Genomic DNA, 17,918 nt, shown 5'->3' on the forward strand with positions numbered 1-17,918 from the left:
AAAATATTTTATACATTAAATACATCAAGGGTACTGTACAAGCTTCCTGCTATCATAGTCCTTATTGACCATTAACATCGTCCTAACACAGCTCCATTTACAGAGAAGAAATAGGTTTGATACAGGCTTCACAGAGAACAGCTCTCATTCAGTCCAGTCAGCATGCTGCTGGGAAATGTTCGTTCGCACTGAGTTTCTTGTTCAGCAAGAAAAACCTCCTCTTGCCTTAAAATAAAGTATTTCGCTCACTTTAAGAAAAAAAAGAAACTTGTGGTGCTGACAGAAATTCACAAACGAAGAAGGATCTCTCATACAATCTAAGATAATAATTTCTCCTGCTCCCACACTGTACCCCTCTAGGGGCATAGTCGGGGGGTGGCTTTTTCTTTTTCTCGCCTCTCTTCCCTCATGTTATGCTGTCATCTTTCATCCACCCTTTCCTAGATGGCGCCATGACGGCGCCGTGTATTGGTGCGCGATTCTTGCACCTTCCGCCAAAAAAAGTTCCTCGTTTGTTTGTGTTTTTAATATGAACATTCTTTGGCAATAAACATGTTTCTGATTCTGATTTCTGATTCTGATGTCTTTCTCAGGAGAACGGACCTCTCAGACATATTCTCGGCTGGTGGCTGCAGACCTGGCGCCGGCGTACTTGACTGGATACTCTGGGCTGTCTTTGCGTGGGCAGGAGCTGCAGAGGAGGGCGCCACCCAGGATGAGAAGCCCGGCTGTGCCCCAGCCGATGTAGAGCGCGGCTCCCAGCTCCCTCCTCTGGGCGTTGGTCAAGAGGGGATTGTAGAAATCCCTGATGATGTTGTTGGCGGACCAGCAGACGGGGACGAGGATGAGTACGCCGGCGCAAATGAAGACAATTCCAGCGGTGATGGCCACTTTGGCCTTGGAGTGCTCGTTGTCCACGAAGTTGGTGCACTTGCCTCCGATAATGCCCAAGATAACCCCAAAGGCAGCGACGATGATGGAGATGACCACAAGGGCCCTGGCCGCCTGGAGGTCCTCGGGCAGAGCCAGCAGGGAGTCGTAGATCTTGCACTGCATCTGGCCCGTGCTCTGCGTCACGCAGTTCATCCACAAGCCCTCCCAGATGACCTGCGCCGTCACAATGTTGGCTCCGATGAAGGCTGTGACCTTCCACATGGGCAGGGCGCACACAATGATGGTCCCCAGGAAGCCAATGATGCCCAGGGCAAAGCCCAGCATTTGTCGTCCCATTGACACCATGACGAGGTCTGGTTTGAGTCGAGGTCTGGTTAGAGTTGAGCTTTTTCAGGAGCAGGTCAGCTCAGCTCCAGTTGTAGTGTTGAATAAAGACCGCCGAGCGCTTCCGTTGTTTATAAAGATGTCTGTTTTGAAGGTGGAGTCAGAATGCCATTGCCTCCTGACCTGAAACCAGTCTGCTGATTGACTTACCTGCCCAACCAGATTCTTGAAATCTTCTGTAAGGTGAAAGAGAGTAGTTTCGATGAGATGAGCATCATAACGACTAAGTAAATGAGGCTTGTAAAGCGTCGCTGATTGAAAGGACTGTCTGCCAATAGCCAGCCTGTGATTGGGGCACGTTCCCGGAAGATTATTTCCAATGACTTGTTTCAGCAAAAATCAACGTGGGAGCGAGTATCACCGGGGTTGTCAGAAGTCAACGGAAGGAACCTCCATTTATGGTTTTACTCATTACCTCTGTTTAATCATCACCATGACATAGTATCCCGTGATTTATGTTGTTGTTGTTTTCCAATCACAGCTCATGGGGGAGAGTGCTCGTCCCGTAACCACAAGGTAGCCGATTCAATCCCCACTCTCCCCATTATTGCATGTTGAAGACACTGAACCAGTTGCTCTCCGGGAGCTTCACTGCAGCCCACTGCTCCTTAATAACTAAGGATGGGTCAAATGCAGGGAGGAATTTCCCCACTGTGGGATCAATTCATTATTATAATCTCTTTTTTGTATTTTGTCTTTATTTTCACATGGTTTATTTTTGTGTGTCTCTTTGTGTATTTTATGTTTTAATAAGCTTTTGATATTGATCACAATTATATATAAATTCTCTGTTCTCATGTTATATTTTGGAGAAGTCTATTTGTATCGCCTTTTTTAAATAACATTTCTGCCTCTCGCTCACACAGGAGGGCTCTGGCCCAGTAAAATGTCATAGATAATGTTTCACAACACACAATAACAATATGTTAATGACTCCACAAACAGATTTGTTAATGTAGAACACATATTTCATTGAAAATCTTTAAAAATAAAGATGCATTAACAGAAAACAAACGTCACAAATCATCACTATTTACATATGTCGCTCTGCACGATAATACAATAAATATGTAGACAGTGACTTCCTGTAAACAGTAAAAAGAAATGCAACTTTCAGTGCACACAGCCGTGTTCACACACTATTCATCTGACATAAAGACTTCATAAAGTGAGAAGATTTCTACTTTAGAGCACATAATCATCCCAAAACAGAAAACACTTCATGACAGATTGATCCTGTCCATAAAATAAAGTCAGGGCTTGCTTGAGTGGATTCATTATACATCCCTACAGTGCATCGGAATACATACCATCCTCTAGAAATACAATGTGTATTTTGATTCTATTTTACTTTATAGGGGCATCATAATTTGCAGGCATTCCTGGCAAAAATGTCAGTCTTTATCCTCCTTGTGTCCCGTCAGGTTTTAGAGGAATTGTCTGGCAGAGTATGCGGTTGGTGCTGCATACGGTTTGTTCGGTGTATGTCCCACTGCCTGTGTACGGATGGCTGTATGCGGGCGCATACATTGGGACATACGGTGCCGGGTTCATCCCTGGGCCAGCGTAAGGGTACATCGGTGCTGGTGGGTAGCCTGGGTATACATACATGTTCTTTTGAGGAGGGCAGGACGTGGTGAGGGTGATCCCACCGATCAGAAGAACAGCAGCAGATGCCCAGCCAATGTAGATGGACGCTCCAAGTTCCCTCTTCTGCGAACTAATGGTCAAGGGGTTCTGGAAGTCTGCGATGGTGATGGCCGCGGACCAACAGACGGGGATCAGGATGAGGACGGCGGACACAATGATGAAACAGCCGCCCATGATCACCACCTTGGCCTTTGAGGAATCCTTGTCCAGGCAGCCCATGCACTTGGCTCCGATGAAGGTGATCATGATGCCGATGAAGCCGAAGATAAGGGAGATAATGACCAGCGCTCGGCCGGCTTGGAGGTCCCTGGTCAGACTCATCACCGACTCGTTCAGCTTGCACTGCATCTGCCCGGTGCTCTGCATCACGCAGTTCATCCACAGGCTGTCCCAAATGTTCTGGCCCGTCACGAGGTTTTAGCATTTCTTGTAAGTAAATCTAGAGACTGTCAGCTTTAGAATTAAAATTGTGAACGTAAACAACAGAAAATATAAACAAACAGGCAGAGAATAGAATATCATTTAAATGTTTTATTATATAAAAACAGTCTTTTGATATTGCATTTGACCAAAGATATGAGTAAAATATTTTATACAGTAAATACATCAAGGGTACTGTACAAGCGTCCTGCTATCATAGTCCTTGTTGACCATTAACATCGTCCTAACACAGCTTTGATTTTTCATTTACAAAGAAGAAATAGGTTTGATACAGGCTTCACAGAGAACAGCTCTCATTCAGTCCAGTCAGCATGCTGCTGGGAGATGTTTCTTCACACCACATCGTTCGCACTGAGTTTCTTGTTCAGCAAGAAAAACCTCCTCTTGCCTTAAATAAAGTATTTCGCTCACTTTAAGAAGAAAAAAAACTTGTGGTGCTGACAGAAATTCACAAACGAAGGAGGATCTCTCATACAATCTAAGATAATACAAATGTCTTTCTCAGGAGAACGGACCTCTCAGACATATTCTCGGCTGGTGGCTGCAGACCTGGCGCCGGCGTACTTAACTGGATACTCTGGGCTGTCTTTGCGTGGGCAGGAGCTGCAGAGGAGGGCACCACCCAGGATGAGAAGCCCGGCTGTGCCCCAGCCGATGTAGAGCGCGGCTCCCAGCTCCCTCCTCTGGGAGTCGATCAAGGTGGGGTTGTAGAAATCCCTGATGATGGTGTTGGCGGACCAGCAGACGGGGACGAGGATAAGTACGCCGGCGCAAATGAAGACAATTCCAGCGGTGATGGCCACTTTGGCCTTGGAGTGCTCGTTGTCCACGAAGTTGGTGCACTTGCCTCCGATAATGCCCAAGATAACCCCAAAGGCAGAGACGATGATGGAGATGACCACAAGGGCCCTGGCCGCCTGGAGGTTCTCGGGCAGAGCCAGCAGGGAGTCGTAGATCTTGCACTGCATCTGGCCCGTGCTCTGCGTCACGCAGTTCATCCACAAGCCCTCCCAGATGACCTGCGCCGTCACAATGTTGGGTCCGATGAAGGCTGTGACCTTCCACATGGGCAGGGCGCACACAATGATGGTCCCCAGGAAGCCAATGATGCCCAGGGCAAAGCCCAGCATTTGTAGTCCCATTGACACCATGACGAGGTCTGGTTTGAGTCGAGGTCTGGTTAGAGTTGAGCTTTTTCAGGAGCAGGTCAGCTCAGCTCCAGTTGTAGTGTTGAATAAAGACCGCCGAGCGCTTCCGTTGTTTATAAAGATGTCTGTTTTGAAGGTGGAGTCAGAATGCCATTGCCTCCTGACCTGAAACCAGTCTTCTGATTGACTTACCTGCCCAACCAGATTCTTGAAATCTTCTGTAAGGTGAAAGAGAGTAGTTTCGATGAGATGAGCATCATAATGACTAAGTAAATGAGGCTTGTAAAGCGTCGCTGATTGAAAGGACTGTCTGCCAATAGCCAGCCTGTGATTGGGGCACGTTCCCGGAAGATTATTTCCAATGACTTGTTTCAGCAAAAATCAACGTGGGAACGAGTATCACCGGGGTTGTCAGAAGTCAACGGAAGGAACTTCCATTTATGGTTTTACTCTGTTTAATCATCACCATGACATAGTATCCCGTGATTTATGTTGTTGTTGTTTTCCAATCACAGCTCATGGGGGAGAGTGCTCGTCCCGTAACCACAAGGTAGCCGATTCAATCCCCACTCTCCCCATTACATTACATTACATGTCATTTAGCAGGCGCTTTTTGACCGCGAATTACAATAAGTGCATTTCAACCCTAGATAACAAACACAAGAATACAGGAATACACATTTCCCTGTTCACTCGAATTAGTCGACTATAAATAGTATAAGTAAAATTAACTATCTAAGTGCCACTGAAGTTTTAATCTGTGTTTAATCGGAGATAGGTGGGAAAAGATATTGGCCGTGTCGACGGAGAATGTAGAGACTTTCTGCTGTCCTGATGTCAGTGGGGAAGCATTTCCACCACTGAGGAGCCAAACAGTCAAACAATCTATGCTCGGTGCAGTAGTCAGGTGTCGTAGATTGGCTGTTGCCCGGCGTTGCCGGCGGAGGCGACGTGCCGGGGGTGTGCTGCATGTTGAAGACACTGAACCAGTTGCTCTCCGGGAGCTTCACTGCAGCCCACTGCTCCTTCATAACTAAGGATGGGTCAAATGCAGGGAGGAATTTCCCCACTGTGGGATCAATTCATTATTATAATCTCTTTTTTGTATTTTGTCTTTATTTTCACATGGTTTATTTTTGTGTGTCTCTTTGTGTATTTTATGTTTTAATAAGCTTTTGATATTGATCACCATTATATATAAATTCTCTGTTCTCATGTTATATTTTGGAGAAGTCTATTTGTATCGCCTTTTTTAAATAACATTTCTGCCTCTCGCTCACACAGGAGGGCTCTGGCCCAATAAAATGTCATAGATAATGTTTCACAACACACAATAACAATATGTTAATGACTCCACAAACAGATTTGTTAATGTAGAACACATATTTTATTGAAAATCTTTAAAAATAAAGATGCATTGACAGAAAACAAACGTCACAAATCATCACTATTTACATATGTCGCTCTGCACGATAATACAATAAATATGTAGACAGTGACTTCCTGTAAACAGTAAAAAGAAATGCAACTTTCAGTGCACACAGCCGTGTTCACACACTATTCATCTGACATAAAGACTTCATAAAGTGAGAAGATTTCTACTTTAGAGCACATAATCATCCCAAAACAGAAAACACTTCATGACAGATTGATCCTGTCCATAAAATAAAGTCAGGGCTTGCTTGAGTGGATTCATTATACATCCCTACAGTGCATCGGAATACATACCATCCTCTAGAAATACAATGTGTATTTTGATTCTATTTTACTTTATAGGGGCATCATAATTTGCAGGCATTCCTGGCAAAAATGTCAGTCTTTATCCTCCTTGTGTCCCGTCAGGTTTTAGAGGAATTGTCTGGCAGAGTATGCGGTTGGTGCTCCATACGGTTTGTTCGGTGTGTATGTCCCACTGCCTGTGTACGGATGGCTGTATGTGGGCGCATACATTGGGACATACGGTGCCGAGTTCATCCCTGGGCCTGCGTAAGGGTACATCGGTGCTGGTGGGTAGCCTGGGTATCCATACATGTTCTTTTGAGGAGGGCAGGACGTGGTGAGGGTGATCCCACCGATCAGAAGAACAGCAGCAGATGCCCAGCCAATGTAGATGGACGCTCCAAGTTCCCTCTTCTGCGAACTAATGGTCAAGGGGTTCTGGAAGTCTGCGATGGTGATGGCCGCGGACCAACAGACGGGGATCAGGATGAGGACGGCGGACACAATGATGAAACAGCCGCCTATGATCACCACCTTGGCCTTTGAGGAATCCTTGTCCAGGCAGCCCATGCACTTGGCTCCGATGAAGGTGATCATGATGCCGATGAAGCCGAAGATAAGGGAGATAATGACCAGCGCTCGGCCGGCTTGGAGGTCCCTGGTCAGACTCATCAACGACTCGTTCAGCTTGCACTGCATCTGCCCGGTGCTCTGCATCACGCAGTTCATCCACAGGCCGTCCCAAATGTTCTGGCCCGTCACGATGTTGGCTCCAACGAAGCTGGTCACTCTCCACATGGGGATCCCACAGGCCACCGAGACCCCAATGAGGCCTATGAAGCTCATGACCTGACCTGCCACCTCCTTGCCAATCCTCCCCATGGTGAATAGGCTTCGTCTGTGGCAGGAGAGAAACGAGCTTCAGCGCACAGGTCTGGTCGTCTTTTGGAGTGACGCAGCTCTCTCCCTTGTTTGTCAGAGAAGCGCACAGGAGGAGGGCGGTCTGGTCGTCGGGTGAGTTCTTCTGGCCAAACAAGATTCTGTTTCCTTGAGCTAGAGGAGTGCCAGCCATTTCTATAAACAATGCTTTGCTTTTGTCCTTGGGAAACACACTCTCATATGCAGATTTTCCTGCAGTAAGGATGTGGATGCAGTTGCAGCCATTTAGGGACTTCAAAAGGTACTGAAACCCACTCAAAGCTGTGAAAGATGATCAACTTACGACCAGCTGATGGTTCACAATCAGCCTCTTTAATGTGCTAATTTACAATCACAGTCACATCTTAAGGCAACTGAAGAGTGAAGACTAAAGGATAATGAGAGTATCTCTTTTCACTGTGAAGGTCATGCTATTATTTTAAGAGTTGGTTTATATTGTTCATAAAAGATCATTTCATATTTACACTGTTGCTATAACAGAGGCAATTTTAAAGGAAAAGCTTCTCTGTATTTATGAGTCATATACACTACCGTTCAAAAGTTTGGGGTCACTTAGAAATGTCTTTATTTTTCAAAGAATAGCACTGTTTTTTCAATCAAGATAACATTAATCAAAAATACACACTATACATTGTTAATGTGGTAAATGACTATTCTAGGTGGAAACGTCTGGTTTCTAATGAAATATCTCCATACACTCAAAAACGATCAAGCCTTCTAGGTGACACAGCATTTAAATATTGTTTGACTTGAATAAATCATAAAATAGATATTTAGATACGAATGGGTAATAAAAAATAACACAAAATGTTTATTAGATTGGGATTTATTTAGATTAGATTTATTTAACCAAAATAAATGTGTTTCATTGAGTAAATACTTTTGTTTCGCTGCGACTAACCGAATCATCGTCAGTCGTTGGTATGAGGTGTGAAGAACAGTCAAGGTGTTTTCAGGGTGTAGTGGCTGGAAGCGCCCGCTGTTTCTCAGAGGTCAGTTCAATTCCCAAATAATCAGTCTCAAAAGAAGCTTTATTATTTTTAGAGTTTTAGTTTATATTTGAGATTAAATACAAATCATCGGACCACCGAATCAATAATTTATTTAATTTTTTGACATAAAATGATGACCAACTTGGACTTTTGATACAAATTAGTTTAAATAACCAATGAGTTGCATATAATTGCATATTGAAATTCATATAATTTTGCCGTATAGGTGTATAGTGGCCCATTTCCATCAACTATCACTCCAGTGTTCTAATGGTACATTGTGTTTGCTAATCGCCTTAGAAGACTAATATCTGATGAGAAAACCCTTGTGCAATTATGTTAGCACAGCTGAAAACTGTTATGCTGGTGATATAAGCTATACAACTGGCCTTCCTTTGAGCTTGAAGTTTGAAGAACAAAATTAATACTTCAAATATTAATCATTATTTCAAACCTTGTCAATGTCTTGACTATATTTTCTATTCAATTTTCAATTCATTTGATAAATAAAAGTGAGTTTTCATGGAAGACACGAAATTGTCTAGATGACCCCAAACTTTTGAACTGTATATATATATATGGTGTGGTTCAAGATGGTTCTGTTCTTTCAAGATAATAAGATATTCTATTGAATTGAACTAAAGCTGTTAACCACAGCATTCCAATATAATGCAACCAAAGCAGACACACCTGGTCTGTTAAAATCACGGTGCCCAAAAATCGATCCGACATAAGACACACAGAATAAATTGGTCTTCCTTTGTTGGAAGGACTCCACCAGTGTCACTGATGCTGAATGTAGTGAATGCTGTACAGCAGGCTGGCAAGTGGCTAAAGACATGGACAGCAAGCAGACCTCAACATGGCACATGCCAAGATCAAGATGCGACGCGGTCAAGCTCCGAGCCGAGGAGGAGGACTCGGTTTCAGTATTAATAATAATCACCTCGCCGCAAGGATGAGACACAGGAAGCCAGTGGAGTCAACTGACGACATCACTCTGTGTAAACAAACAACAAAAGCCTAAGGCACATACCTCTGTCGGGTAAACAAACCCGCTCCATCTTTCACACACCTTGTCAGGTAATGTGACACAAACAATCAGTTCCACAGTGAAATCCAGTGACGGAAAGTGTTCACTTTGCCATAACACGTCAATGAAAAGCTCTACAGGTGTTAAAACTCAGAGACGGTTCACTTTAGGTTAAACTAAACCTCTCTAACCGCACACGACCTTCAATGGTATTGTTTAAGGAGGTGATTTATCTTCTATCACTTGTCTCCAGGGGAACTACATGACAACTCGAGTTAATCAATGCTCCGCATACCTCGTCATGTTGACCTGTTCCCTCTTTATTAATCCGTTATGATACTATTACATGCTTTGCGTTCCTCAGACGCAAGTAAACAGTGATCATCCAGTTAGTATAGAGTTTATTTACAGTACCAGAATATTACAAGCAGACAACAGATACAAAATGCATAGATTCTTCCCGACCTAAACGTTTTAGTTTTTAATGACACTTCTCTTTGAGACAGATGCCTGCATGTAGTATGTTTGCCTTTTTGTCCTGTTACCATCATAACTGACAAAATATTTACAAAAAATTATTATGATCATAATTTAAATCCTAGTCAAAAAACAAAACAGCATGGATTCAACGTTCCTTTAAAAGGCTCTTCCATTTTAAAATGACAATGTCAGGCAAGGACAAAAGCCAACTTCCTGTTTTGGGTGTCAGACGGACTGTTTTCACAGCAAACACGGTTTCTCATTGCAGCAGGAGAAGTTCACATGGATGATCCGATCCATGAAGGTGCGACAGTAAACCAAAGGGCACAATGTCCGGGCCCCTCTGGCTCAACCAAACGGGATGCAGTCCTTGTTTGTGCTGTCGGCTACACTCGCGTGACAAAGACGACATGTCCGCTGGGAGAAAGGTCCCTTTGACACACAGGCTATCAAAGCAACAACAGCAATCAAAGCTCAGGTGTCAAGCCTGTGGCAAGCATGTGATTTCATGCTATATCTACATTGCCGGTGAATATACGTTAATTTATTTTGAAATCATTTCCCTCGGTTGCAACTCCCGTGACCTCAAGAGTCCATGTCAGGATGCGCTGACCATCTTACACGTATTCCCTTGATGTGGCGACCGACTTCACGTGTCTGAAATTGGACGCGTAGTGGGGGTGCTCGTGTTTGGGCGGGCAGTTCCAACACATCAGCCCCCCTCCCATAAGCAGCAGTGCAGAGGCGGCCCAGCCGATATAAAGCGCCGCCCCCAGCTCGTACCGCTGGGCTTCGATGAGCAGCGGGTTGTAGAAGTTGGTGATGATGCTGTTGGCGGACCAGGACACGGGAATGAGACAGAGCAGACCCGAGACGATGAACAGGACGCCAGCCAGGATGCAGGCCTTCGCCTTGGCTTGCTCATCCTCGATGCAGTTGGTGCATTTCCCGCCGGCGATCGACAAGAACACCCCGACGACCCCCGTCAGGATGGAGATGATGACCATGGCGCGGCCGGCCTGCAGGTCTTGGGGCAGCGCCAGCATGGAGTCGTACACCTTGCACTGCATCTGGCCCGTGCTCTGCACCACGCAGTTCATCCACATGCCCTGCCAGATGGTCTGCGCCGTGATGATGTTGGCCCCGATGAAAGCGGTGACCTTCCACATGGGCATGGCGCACACCACGATGACCATGAACCAGCCGATCAAGGCCATCGATATGCCGATGATCTGAATCCCCTGAGAAACCATTTTGCTGGGCTTTGATCTTCGCTCATTAAAAATCCAAGAAGAGAGAAGGAGTGGGACGGTGGAGCTCGTATTTATAGGTTGTCGTCTGAGAAGAAGAGGACACAGGGCATGAGGGTATGTGGTACCTCAGTCCTCAGCTCCTATTGGCTCAGAGGAGTTTACACACAAACAGAGACCTGGTGACCTTTAGTAGTGCTGACCTGCCTGAATCTAAAGCTTCAAGGTCAGATAAAAGAAAAAATGTCGTTGTCTACAAACTGTTTATTCTCTAACTGATGAAGAATTAAAAGTATAAAGTATGGCTATGATCAAGCTAAAACATTTTTTTTAACAACATGAGTAGCCAACCAACTTTTTTCAAGAAATGGAATCGGTGCGCTCTACAGTATTTTTTTTTTTTTGTACAGCAAGGGGCAGTGTTAGACCGGTAATGTCTCAGTTATTAGAAACATGTAAGTTCATGAGTATATGTTGTATTTTAAAATAGTCGAACAGTTAACACTGCATCTGGCCCGTGCTCTGGACCACGCAGGTCATCCAGATGCCTTCCCAGGTGGTTTGAGCCGTGATGATGCTAGTGCCGATGAATGCTGTCACCTTCCACATGGGGAGGGCGCAGACTATGATGACCCCGATCCAGCCAATAATGCAGAGGGCAGTGCCCATCATCTGAAAGCCGGCAGACACCATGTCTTCTTGCTAAGTCGTCCCAAATCAAAAAAGGAACAAGGTCCAAAGGTGTCGCTTGAAGTCAGTGAAGTCTTGTTCCAGAGATTCCCAAGAGTCAATGTCTGAGGGAGGTCAGAGCGCCTCTTTTATATACATAAGTCGGGAGGGGCTTCACACAAACACACACACATTGTTGCACGGAGCTGTGACGCGACGACTACTACCAGCCCGCCTCATGTGTCATCATGTCAGTTTTCTTTGCAGGTGGAACAGCCACACTGTGACTAACACATATTTAAATCGGTTTAGCAGAAAAAGGCCCTCAGCCGCACCCACAAAGAAGCCATTCGATAGCTTTTTTGTCCTTTTATTTCTGTTTCCTCTTATGTCCTGTACAGTGAATGAAAATTCTACTTTGCTTTTGAACTATTTGACTTCACTTTTAGTTTGCAAAAAGCCATCAGTTTGCTTCATAGGTCTGGTATTTTGTTAATATACATTTTGTGTGATGTAAGTTGGTAACAGTGACTTAAAATATTACTTTTTTGAGTATTTTCGGGCTGTAATGGAGCAGGTGTTGTCACATTCAAACTTGAGACACAGCAAAGTTGTTCTCAGACTTTCAAGGTTTTTCATCATTTGACCCTCTGATGAACCAGTTTCTGCTTGTCATTGGCTTTTTTTCAATCAGTTTGGCACAAAAAGTGGAATAGACAAACGACCACCAATCGCACACAGTGAAAATATCAGAATAAGTGGGCAAGAACATTAGTATCATTACATATGTCTTAGTCTTATGACTAAATATGTGGTGCACAGGATTTAATGAGGTCCACCATTGTGAATATGTCTCAAATTCTTGGCCTCTACTGAAACGACTTTATTACCGCTGTAATAACACATATTGTACAGTTTTATCCATAATAATTTAATTACTTTTGATAAACTATGAACTATAAAATGCAGCTGCTTTGCTCAATGCTGAGATGGTTCTCTTATTATTCAGTCCCCCTGCCCAATAACACATGTATTATACATTTAAGAATCGAGGACATGTTAAATCTGACACAGATTTAAACAGGCTCACTCGCAAAGTATTATAACATGAACAGAAGAGCATCAATGGCCCAAGAAAATAAAATATTTTTGTAATTTGTAGAACACAAAAACAAGATTTTGTAATACAAATTCCATTAATAATGAAAATAAAACAATCGTCCACAACGCTTGATATGAGCATGTGCAGTGTGGTGGAAAACAACCAAGAGAATAAAGCTGACCTTGTGATGATGTCAGTCCTTCGAGGCCGAAGGGTTGCAGGCCTCCTCCCGTCAGCGCGTTCTGCAGTCCAGGGGTCCGCCTCGATTTATCGACAGCTCGCCGCAGCAGCGAGGAGGTATCAGGAGGTATCAGGAGGTATCAGGAGGGGAGATGTTCGGGGGAAATGGCAGACACTCTAGGCCAAGTGATTCCTGTTGACACACTGTTGTAAAAAGAGAGAATGGTGAGAGGGGGCAAAGAGAGGTAGAGAGAGAGAGAAAATCAGATTCTTCCAGAAATGAATGGAGGCAGTGTTTAAGGGCCAAAACCACCGTTAGGACTATAATGCCTCTATTTTATCCGAGGTAGGATCATTAAAGCTACTCGGGGCCTGGCCGTGGAGATTGGGTTCCACACACAGGGAGGTAGGGAGGAATTTCTACAATTAGGTGGTTTCAGGGTGAGATTAGTCTCATGTCTTCGAAAGATTTGCATACATGCTGCAACTTCAGCACACCGACAACCCCCTGAATCAGCTGAGTAATTAAATTTTTTTGAATAGAGTTAAGGGTTTGAATAATGCAAACTTTTAGTGTTTGGTAATTAATGGTGGCAGAAAACGAATGAAGCACTCAAGTTCCCCCATCGAGTTCCTCCATCGAGTTCCCCCATCAAGGCCACGTTGCACAGTGGGGCAATCTTTGTTCAGCAGCGGCTGAAAAGACTCCAGCAGCCGTGAGAAATGGCCGGAGGGAGCCACGGTAACAAGTGTCGCCATGCCGTTCGAGGCACGCCCAGACCTGACGGGTAACGGCTGGCTTCGGCGCTCACTCAGGTGTCCAACCCTTCTTTGCTTTAACACACCAATCAGAAGCTCTACAGGTTATGAATCTCAGAATCGGTTCACTTTAGGTAGATCTAAAACTCCTCTCAGAATATTGACGTCAGTCACCTGCTTTTAGGGAACTCCCTCAGCTTTCTTGAATGAATGCCAGTTTCCTTCTAGGCTTGTGAGAAACATAGGACTTATCCCGAAAAAATATAATGAACATATAAAATAATGTTGCACTTTATATTAAACAGCAGAGCCTGGGCTACAATAATATGTACGCTATTTGTACATGCTCTGAACACAAGTCAAACAACAACGTTATGATTAATCATCAATAATAATATCCGGCAAAAGGTACGAGCACGCGGCAGCTTTGTGGCTCGTGCTGTCGTTAGCTTCATGAGACGAACGGAGTAGCTTTCCAGAAAAGGACAACTGGCAGATTCACATGATATCCTTCAATTTCTTCTCCAACAAAGCATCAGCAAAACATAACCCAACACAGCCATGCATTACAAAAAATAATTCCAAGCGATTTTAGGGAAATATGTCTTATTCTCGCTGAACAAAGGCAATCGGCTCGCTTTAAGCGCTCTATCCACATTGCTAACTGAAAAGCAAGTTCCTGTTATACCCAGAACAGCATTTATTTGTCCATTTCAGTCAGATGTCCTACGTGGGGTCCTCAGCTCCTCTAGGCTAAGAGGAGTTTACACACAAACAGAGACCTGGTGACCTTTAGTAGTGCTGACCTGCCTGAATCTAAAGCTTCAAGGTCAGATAAAAGAAAAAATGTCCTTGTCTACAAACTGTTTATTCTCTAACTGATGAAGAATTAAAAGTATGAAGTATGACTATGATCAAGCTAAAACATTTTTTTAAACAACATGAGTAGCCAACCAACTTTTTTCAAGAAATGGAATCGGTGCGCTCTACAGTATTTTTTTTTTTTTTTTACAGCAAGGGGCAGTGTTAGACCGGTAATGTCTCAGTTATTAGAAACATGTAAGTTCATGAGTATATGTTGTATTTTAAAATAGTCTAACAGTTAAGTTTAGTTTTTTTCACTTCTTTGTTCTACTTACACTCCAGAAACATTTTTAAATAATTCTTTTTTAGGGTAGTGAATTATGGGTTTTATTTTACACTTTACATACCATTTATTTTTTGGGGAACATTGATAATATGAAGAATGTTTGTATTACCTTAATATATTCCACAGATTTAATTGATAGTAGAGTGCGGCCTTATTCTGAAGCCGCCGTTTACTTTTAGATGGAGCAGTTTAATAATATATAAATCTAAAAGAACAAAACAAAGCATGATCAATCAGTGTTGATAAAAAAAAGAATCTTTATTTACAGTTTCAGACAGTCACATATAATAAACAGTTTGAAATGAAATATGTAAAAGGGAACATAATGGATGAAAACAACAACAAAAAACATTTTAAAAAACAATAATTCAAATCAAGTTAAATGCGGATCAAGTACACACAAAGATGTCTACACTTGTCTCTCTCCCACTGATTAAGCAGTGTATCACTCGGTCCACTTGGTTTGGGCGTGGTGCACATCTCCCCCTGTTGGCGCTGATGAGACACATCTTAAAGTGCTGTAAGTCAATATGAAAGCATCAAACTAAACTGTGAGCACAATAAAATCCCTGTGAAATTGAAATGCAACGTGAATCCATTTCATGGACCTCAAAGCATTTGACTCATGTCTTCCCCCTCAGTCTCTTTGGCTCTTACTCCCTCAGACAAAGTCCTTGGGCGCGTTTGGACGGGTAGCAGAGTACTTGGCGGAGTACTTATCCTTGGGAGGGCAGTTGGCACAGAGGAGTGCTCCACCCAGGATGAGGATGCCTGAGGCCCCCCAGCCGATGAAGAGCGCAGCTCCCAGCTCCCTCTTCTGAGAGCTCATTATCAACGGGTTGTAGAAGTTCTGAACGATGGTGTTTGCCGTCCAGCACACAGGGATGAGGCACAGAAGGCCGGTGAGGATGAAGATCACACCGGACGCCACGCCGATTTTGGCTTTGAGCGCCTCATCATCCACACAGTTGGTGCACTTTCCCCCCGCGATGGCGAGAAGGATGCCTACGACGCCGAGCAGGATGGAGATGATCATGAGGGCGCGGGCGGCCTGGACGTCCGAGGTAAGGGCCAGCATGGAGTCGTAGACCTTGCACTGCATCTGGCCCGTGCTCTGGACCACGCAGGTCATCCAGATGCCCTGCCAGGTGGTTTGAGCCGTGATGATGCTAGTGCCGATGAATGCTGTCACCTTCCACATGGGGAGGGCGCAGACTATGATGACCCCGATCCAGCCAATAATGCAGAGGGCAGTGCCCATCATCTGAAAGCCGGCAGACACCATGTCTTCTTGCTAAGTCGTCCCAAATCAAAAAAGGAACAAGGTCCAAAGGTGTCGCTTGAAGTCAGTGAAGTCTTGTTCCAGAGATTCCCAAGAGTCAATGTCTGAGGGAGGTCAGAGCGCCTCTTTTATATACATAAGTCGGGAGGGGCTTCACACAAACACACACACATTGTTGCACGGAGCTGTGACGCGACGACTACCCGCCCCAGCCCGCTTCATGTGTCATCATGTCAGTTTTCTTTGCAGGTGGAACAGCCACACTGTGACTAACACATATTTAAATTGGTTTAGCAGAAAAAGGCCCTCAGCCGCACCCACAAAGAAGCCATTCGATAGCTTTTTTTGTCCTTTTATTTCTGTTTCCTCTTATGTCCTGTACAGTGAATGAAAATACTACTTTGCTTTTGAACTATTTGACTTCACTTTTAGTTTGCAAAAAGCCATCAGTTTGCTTCATAGGTCTGGTATTTTGTTAATACACATTTTGTGTGATGTACGTTGGTAACAGTGACTTAAAATATTACTTTTTGGAGTATTTTCGGGCTGTAATGGAGCAGGTATTATAACATTCAAACTTGAGACACAGCAAAGTTGTTCTCAGACTTTCAAGGTTTTTCATCATTTGACCCTCTGATGAACCAGTTTCTGCTTGTCATTGGCTTTTTTTCAATCAGTTTGACACAAAAAGTGGAATAGACAAACGACCACCAATCGCACACAGTGAAAATGTCAGAATAAGTGGGCAAGAACATTAGTATCATTACATATGTCTTAGTCTTATGACTAAATATGTGGTGCACAGGATTTAATAAGGTCCACCATTGTGAATATGTCTCAGATTCTTGGCCTCTACTGAAACGACTTTATTACCGCTGTACGTCAGGGAAACGGAAACACATATTGAACAGTTTTATCCATAATAATTTAATTACTTTTGATCAACTATGAACTATAAAATGAAGCTGCTTTGCTCAATGCTGAGATGGTTCTCTTATTATTCAGTCCCCCTGCCCAATAACACATGTATTATACATTTAAGAATCGAGGACATGTTAAATCTGACACTGATTTAAACGGCTCACTCGCAAAGTATTATAACATGAACAGAAGAGCATCAATGGCCCAAGAAAATAAAATATTTTTGTAATTTGTAGAACACAAAAACAAGATTTTGTAATACAAATTCCATTAATAATGAAAATAAAACAATCGTCCACAACGCTTGATATGAGTATGTGCAGTGTGGTGGAAAACAACCAAGAGAATAAAGCTGACCTTGTGATGATGTCAGTCCTTCGAGGCCGAAGGGTTGCAGGCCTCCTTCCGTCAGCGCGTTCTGCAGTCCAGGGGTCCGCCTCGATTTATCGACAGCTCGCCGCAGCAGCGAGGAGGTATCAGGAGGTATCAGGAGGGGAGATGTTCGGGGGAAATGGCAGACACTCTAGGCCAAGTGATTCCTGTTGACACACTGTTGTAAAAAGAGAGAATGGTGAGAGGGGGCAAAAAGAGGTAGAGAGAGAGAGAAAATCAGATTCTTCCAGAAATGAATGGAGGCAGTGTTTAAGGGCCAAAACCACCGTTAGGACTATAATGCCTCTATTTTATCCGAGGTAGGATCATTAAAGCTACTCGGGGCCTGGCCGTGGAGATTGGGTTCCACACACAGGGAGGCAGGGAGGAATTTCTACAATTAGGAATCCGAGGAGAGATGGTTTCAGGGTGAGATTAGTCTCATGTCTTCGAAAGATTTGCATACATGCTGCTGCAACTTCAGCACACCGACAACCCCCTGAATCAGCTGAATAATTATAAAGTCATGCCAAATGCAGAAGTTTATGCACAA

The 17,918-nt window shown here is 43.9% G+C and overlaps 5 protein-coding genes across 6 annotated transcripts; all 5 read right to left on the minus strand.

Moving 5' to 3' along the window:
* Positions 1-462: 462 nt before the first annotated feature.
* On the minus strand, positions 463-1,273 carry cldne (claudin e). Its single transcript, XM_056441768.1, has one exon. It carries the CDS (start codon positions 1,237-1,239, stop codon positions 607-609), a length of 633 nt encoding a protein of 210 aa, XP_056297743.1. The 5' UTR covers positions 1,240-1,273; the 3' UTR covers positions 463-606.
* A 970-nt stretch (positions 1,274-2,243) lies between these two features.
* On the minus strand, positions 2,244-3,345 carry LOC130210768 (claudin-4-like; the record flags this gene model as incomplete). The annotated part of the gene is made up of 1 exon (XM_056441257.1): positions 2,244-3,345. A coding segment is annotated over one exon (666 nt), but the record flags the coding sequence as incomplete, so codon positions are not given.
* A 99-nt stretch (positions 3,346-3,444) lies between these two features.
* Positions 3,445-7,149, minus strand: LOC130210940 (claudin-4-like). The gene is made up of 2 exons (XM_056441480.1): positions 6,478-7,149; positions 3,445-4,278 (listed from the first exon to the last, which is right to left on the minus strand). The coding sequence occupies exons 1-2, from the start codon at positions 7,116-7,118 to the stop codon at positions 3,888-3,890; spliced, it is 1,032 nt and encodes a 343-aa protein (XP_056297455.1). The 5' UTR covers positions 7,119-7,149; the 3' UTR covers positions 3,445-3,887.
* A 2,536-nt stretch (positions 7,150-9,685) lies between these two features.
* Positions 9,686-11,773, minus strand: LOC130210777 (claudin-4-like). Of its 2 annotated transcripts, XM_056441263.1 has the most exons (2): positions 11,531-11,773; positions 9,686-10,840 (listed from the first exon to the last, which is right to left on the minus strand). In XM_056441263.1, exons 1-2 carry the CDS (start codon positions 11,621-11,623, stop codon positions 10,298-10,300), a joined length of 636 nt encoding a protein of 211 aa, XP_056297238.1. In that variant the 5' UTR covers positions 11,624-11,773; the 3' UTR covers positions 9,686-10,297. The 2 variants fall into 2 exon arrangements, with proteins under 2 accessions (XP_056297238.1, XP_056297237.1); XM_056441262.1 differs by lacking the exon at positions 11,531-11,773 and having other exon boundaries at positions 9,686-10,933.
* A 3,250-nt stretch (positions 11,774-15,023) lies between these two features.
* Positions 15,024-16,169, minus strand: LOC130210778 (claudin-4-like). Its single transcript, XM_056441264.1, has one exon. It carries the CDS (start codon positions 16,073-16,075, stop codon positions 15,452-15,454), a length of 624 nt encoding a protein of 207 aa, XP_056297239.1. The 5' UTR covers positions 16,076-16,169; the 3' UTR covers positions 15,024-15,451.
* Positions 16,170-17,918: the final 1,749 nt, after the last annotated feature.

Source organism: Pseudoliparis swirei, chromosome 20, assembly GCF_029220125.1.
Source record: "Pseudoliparis swirei isolate HS2019 ecotype Mariana Trench chromosome 20, NWPU_hadal_v1, whole genome shotgun sequence".
Lineage (NCBI taxonomy): Eukaryota > Metazoa > Chordata > Actinopteri > Perciformes > Liparidae > Pseudoliparis > Pseudoliparis swirei.

Coding starts and splice junctions, on each gene's coding strand:
- LOC130210940 (XM_056441480.1), bottom strand. CDS start 7,118: ATGGGGAGGATTGGCAAGGAGGTGGCAGGTCAGGTCATGAGCTTCATA. Junction 4,279..6,477: donor CCAGGGATGAACTCGGCACC/GTATGTCCCAAT, acceptor CCAGGCGGCCAG/GGCCCTTGTGGTCATCTCCA.
- cldne (XM_056441768.1), bottom strand. CDS start 1,239: ATGGTGTCAATGGGACGACAAATGCTGGGCTTTGCCCTGGGCATCATT.
- LOC130210777 (XM_056441263.1), bottom strand. CDS start 11,623: ATGGTGTCTGCCGGCTTTCAGATGATGGGCACTGCCCTCTGCATTATT. Junction 10,841..11,530: donor GCGCCCTCCCCATGTGGAAG/GTGACAGCATTC, acceptor CCCATGTGGAAG/GTCACCGCTTTCATCGGGGC.
- LOC130210778 (XM_056441264.1), bottom strand. CDS start 16,075: ATGGTGTCTGCCGGCTTTCAGATGATGGGCACTGCCCTCTGCATTATT.